This window comes from Pundamilia nyererei, unplaced genomic scaffold (assembly GCF_000239375.1).
Source record: "Pundamilia nyererei isolate P.nyererei 1_Seehausen unplaced genomic scaffold, PunNye1.0 scaffold00065, whole genome shotgun sequence".
NCBI lineage: Eukaryota > Metazoa > Chordata > Actinopteri > Cichliformes > Cichlidae > Pundamilia > Pundamilia nyererei.
Window position 1 is genome coordinate 2507391 of NW_005187466.1, and position 4252 is coordinate 2511642.

A 4252-nucleotide genomic window follows, 5' to 3' on the forward strand; every position below is an offset into this window, starting at 1 on the left:
TTCAACATACACACTTGGCTGGCCAGTGTGCAGAGTGCAACAGGTTTGTGTGTTGGGCTTTGTCTTACTTGCATTTTGCAAAGAATTGAGAGTATTTAAAGATGCCTATCATACCTGTCTGTCTGTACTCTAGGTAACCCACTGTCCCTGGTGGACTTGGTGCCTTTGCTTCAGAAGACTTTGAAAGATGAATCCTCTGTCACCTGCAAGATGGCTTGCTCTGCAGTGAGGGTAAGATGGTTTTGTGTGAGTGTGTTGGTAATCTCTACTCTATCTCTGTCTTGCTTTGTCCTTCAAGTTCTTTTTTTGTGTCTGTGCTTTTGTTTGTGAGTCTGACCCATTGGTTTTTTGTGTGTGTTTTGTTTCAGCACTGCATCACGACTATTTGCAGCAGTACCTTGAGTGAGCTTGGCCTGCAGTTGGTGATTGACCTCTTTGCGCTGAAGGACTGCGGCTATTGGCTTGTTCGCACTGAGCTCTTGGAAACTCTGGCAGAATTAGACTTCCGGTAGGATACGTTTGTATCCTGATGCCTGTTATATACAGTCTCTGTTTTCTAAAAATAATAATAACTCAACTTTAAACTTAAGCTCGCCTTTACTTTGTATTACCTATAATTGGTTTTTAAAGTTTTTTTTTTTTACTTTTTCCCGTGTTTTAGATTAGTTAATTTTTTGGAGAGGAAAACTGAGACTTTACATAAAGGAGATCATCACTACACTGGGGTAAGGTTATTTTCTGATAATTTTTTTTAATGATCTTTTCTTTGAAATATCCTTTCTGGGTTTCTGCATTCAGCTGTTGACTGGTGTTGTTTGTTTACATTTCTCTAGCGTCTGCGGCTGCAAGATAGAGTCCTGAATGATGTGGTCATACATCTGTTGGGAGATGACGATCCAAGAGTACGGCACGTGGCTGCCTCTGTGGTCAGAAGGTAAAATGCCTCTTCACATATAGCACGTGCTATGTTCTTCATGTAGTGGACTGTAAATAAGCCCTTTTTGACTTTCGTCATATCTCTCTTCCTGTCTCTTTACAGACTAGTTTCCAGGTTGTTCTATGACTGTGACCAGGGCCAGGTTGACCCAGTGGTAGCAATCGCCCGAGACCAGAGTTCAGTCTATCTGCAGCTGCTTATGCATGAGACACAACCCCCATCACAGTTCACAGTTAGCACAATCACAAGGTACACACGCGCCCACACTTCCAGTATATCTCGTGCCTCATCAAAGGTCAGCTTAGCCTATATTACTATGAAGAAGTTCTCAACCTTGTTGACCTGGTTATCCTTTTTTTATTACAATGTGTCTTATTGTACTCATTATAAGAGCTATTTTCAACCCCAGACATATTTTTCTTGTGATAAGAAATGCTTTGAGCCACAAGCTTTTATAAGATTTTGCAGTTAAATACACAATTCCTGAGGGAACCTTGGAATAATTACTTAAAATTTTGTCGCCAGGACATACCGAGGCTACAACATGTCCAACACTATCTCTGATGTCACGTTGGAGAACAACTTGTCCAGAGTAGTTGCTGCCGTCTCGCATGCTTTGACCTCGTCTACCTCCAGAGCTCTAACTGTAGGTTTTCAGCTCATTTGTTTGCCTGCTCTAAAGCAAGTTTATGGCATTTGTTTCATAACATCTGAATATTTATCATGCTGTCTTCTCTGCAGTTTGGCTGCTGTGAGGCTTTGTGCCTTCTAGCTTCAAATTTTCCAGTGGGCAATTGGAGCACAGGCTGGCACTGTGGCTACGTTAGCTCCAATAGCAACTTTTCATCCCGTTCTAGTCTTAACCGCAGTAGGGGCAGAACCCTCAGGTTTGTATGCTGCACTGATTAATACATTTTTTTACATAATCATTTCAACTCTTTCTCTAGACTCCCCTTACCTTCTGTCTGTTCACTCCTTTCTGCAGTTTATCACAGCCTAGCAGTGCTCCAGCCTCTTCAACCACCTCATCTGCACCAGATGCAGAGCGGAGGACTCTGACTGTAGGAATTGCCAACACAGTGCTCTCCTTATTGTCTTCTGCCTGGTTTCCACTGGATCTCTCTGCGCATCAGGATGCACTGTTACTTTCTGGAAACCTCATAGCTGGTGGGTAATTTACTTTAAGAGTTTCAGGTATTTTACATATAATTTAATATGACATGAACATGTTTTACTCTGACATTTGTTGATTCATCACTACCCTAATGATGTTCTCAGCTGTGGCTCCTAAATGTATGCGCAATCCCTGGGTTGGGGAGGAAGAAGGCAGCAGTGGGACCAGTAGTGGAGGCCCAAGTAAGTTGGAGGAACCCTGGGCTGCGCTATCAGAACGCTCCCTGGTGGTCATGGTGGAGCAACTCTTTTCCCATCTGCTGAAGGTCCTCAACATCTGTGCCCATGTGTTGGATGATACACCACCAGGACCAGCAATGAAGGTGCGTTTGATAAGGAGAGTTATTTGGTTTAACAGACTCATGAAAGAAAATATTTGGCACCATGCATTCAGGTGCATTTTACCACAAGTTTGATCCACAGGATGTCTGATATATTGTGTTCTGTTGTTGCATTCTATACCAACTTTATAGGCCACTCTCCCCTCCCTGAGCAACACCCCCTCCCTCAGTCCCATTCGTAGGAAAGGCAAGGAGAAGGAGGTTGCCGACCCCAGTGCCACCCCTATGAGCCCAAAGAAAGGCAGTGAGGCCAACACAGGTAAATGCCTCACCATGCTTAAAAAAGGGTACAGATCATCTCTGTGAGTCTCAGAATATTAAGTAGTGTTTTTCTAAGCAGGTAGGCCAACAGACAGTACAGGCTCAACAACTGTAAACAAATCGACCACCTTTGGCAACTTCTACCACCTGCCTCCCTACCTCAAGCTCTATGATGTGCTCAAAGCTACGCATGCCAACTATAAGGTCAGAACACTTCTTTGTTTAAACTTAAAATGATTTTAATAGATTTTTGCTGCCTGTATGGTGGTTTATGGATGGTCTAATGTTTTCTAGGTTACGTTGGACCTTCACAGTAGCCAAGAAAAGTTTGGAAGTTTCCTGCGCGCTACATTAGATGTTCTTTCTCAGCTGCTGGAGTTAGCCACACTTCATGACATCGGGAAGGTAAAGATGAATTTCAGTGTCTTTCAGTGTTAAGTTTGGTGCGATCCCTTAACAAGGGGTCTTGTTCATTTCTTGTTAACAACCAATTTATTGATAATCTTCTTCTTTATCAATAGAAGAAGTAACCTTTTTTTCTTTTCTTTTAGTGTGTGGAGGAAATTTTGGGCTACCTCAAGTCCTGCTTCTCCAGAGAACCAACCATGGCCACAGTTTGTGTGCAACAGGTTAGTATGTTATGTGTTAATGCCTGTGAATGTTAGATGCATATCCTTTTGAATGTGTGGCAGTCTTTGTGGTTCTAGCACTGAGCAGTGTGCTGCAGCCGGTGTGACTCCACACAAAGTGAGGCTGGTTCCTGCCGACAGGGCCTGTAAAGGCATTGGTTCCCCTGTGCGATGGTTCCATACATTCATGTATTTATAGAACAACACACATTAGTATTCTGTCTCAGTGGTAATCTAGTTTTCAGTTTCTTTGATAAGTCCACAGACATACTAAAGGGACTTTAAGGGAGCGTAGGAAGTCAGTGTTTAAGGGGTTATTCACAGCATGTCAATTATGAATAAAAGCAGAATTAAATGGTGAAGTGATTTTGGTTATATAACTATTAATCCTACGGGTGGAGGAGCTTCTAAAGAAAAGAGGTTTCACTGGAGCTTAATTATTGCTGTGTTTTTGGGGGGGGGGGAAAGAAAGAAAGGGAATACTTCAAATATATCAACTGGATTCTCAAATTTTATGTGAAGTTAAAAATTATAGTGTTTTTGTATATTTATGTTTATATATATTTTCAAAAGAGTTCTTGTGGTAATAAGTTGACTTATTCTCCAGCTGTTGAAGACACTATTTGGGAACAACCTGGCCTCCCAGTATGAGGGCGTGTTGAGTGGACCCAGTCGGTCCCAGGGCAAAGCTCTACGTCTTGGCTCTTCCAGCTTGCGGCCAGGACTCTACCACTACTGCTTCATGGCTCCATACACTCACTTCACCCAGGCTCTTGCTGATGCAAGCCTCCGTAACATGGTGCAGGCTGAACAGGATCAGGATACCTCTGGGTGAGTTCTAGTAACACATGTCTCCCATACGTATGCATAGATGTCCTTATTTAGGAAATCGCAAACGCTCCTTTTTTTTT

The 4252-nt window shown here is 42.7% G+C and overlaps 1 protein-coding gene across 1 annotated transcript in view; it reads left to right on the forward strand.

Moving 5' to 3' along the window:
- htt (huntingtin) overlaps positions 1 to 4252 on the forward strand; it is a 30799-nt gene that overhangs the window by 9807 nt on the left and 16740 nt on the right. The window contains exons 17-31 of the mRNA XM_013911515.1: positions 2 to 43; positions 134 to 231; positions 369 to 508; positions 662 to 725; positions 834 to 934; positions 1040 to 1186; positions 1463 to 1583; positions 1679 to 1824; positions 1923 to 2104; positions 2216 to 2433; positions 2584 to 2710; positions 2792 to 2916; positions 3007 to 3117; positions 3264 to 3341; positions 3949 to 4172. Coding sequence (XP_013766969.1) covers positions 2 to 43; positions 134 to 231; positions 369 to 508; positions 662 to 725; positions 834 to 934; positions 1040 to 1186; positions 1463 to 1583; positions 1679 to 1824; positions 1923 to 2104; positions 2216 to 2433; positions 2584 to 2710; positions 2792 to 2916; positions 3007 to 3117; positions 3264 to 3341; positions 3949 to 4172 — 1924 coding nt within the window. The remainder of the gene's footprint in view (position 1; positions 44 to 133; positions 232 to 368; positions 509 to 661; positions 726 to 833; positions 935 to 1039; positions 1187 to 1462; positions 1584 to 1678; positions 1825 to 1922; positions 2105 to 2215; positions 2434 to 2583; positions 2711 to 2791; positions 2917 to 3006; positions 3118 to 3263; positions 3342 to 3948; positions 4173 to 4252) is intronic.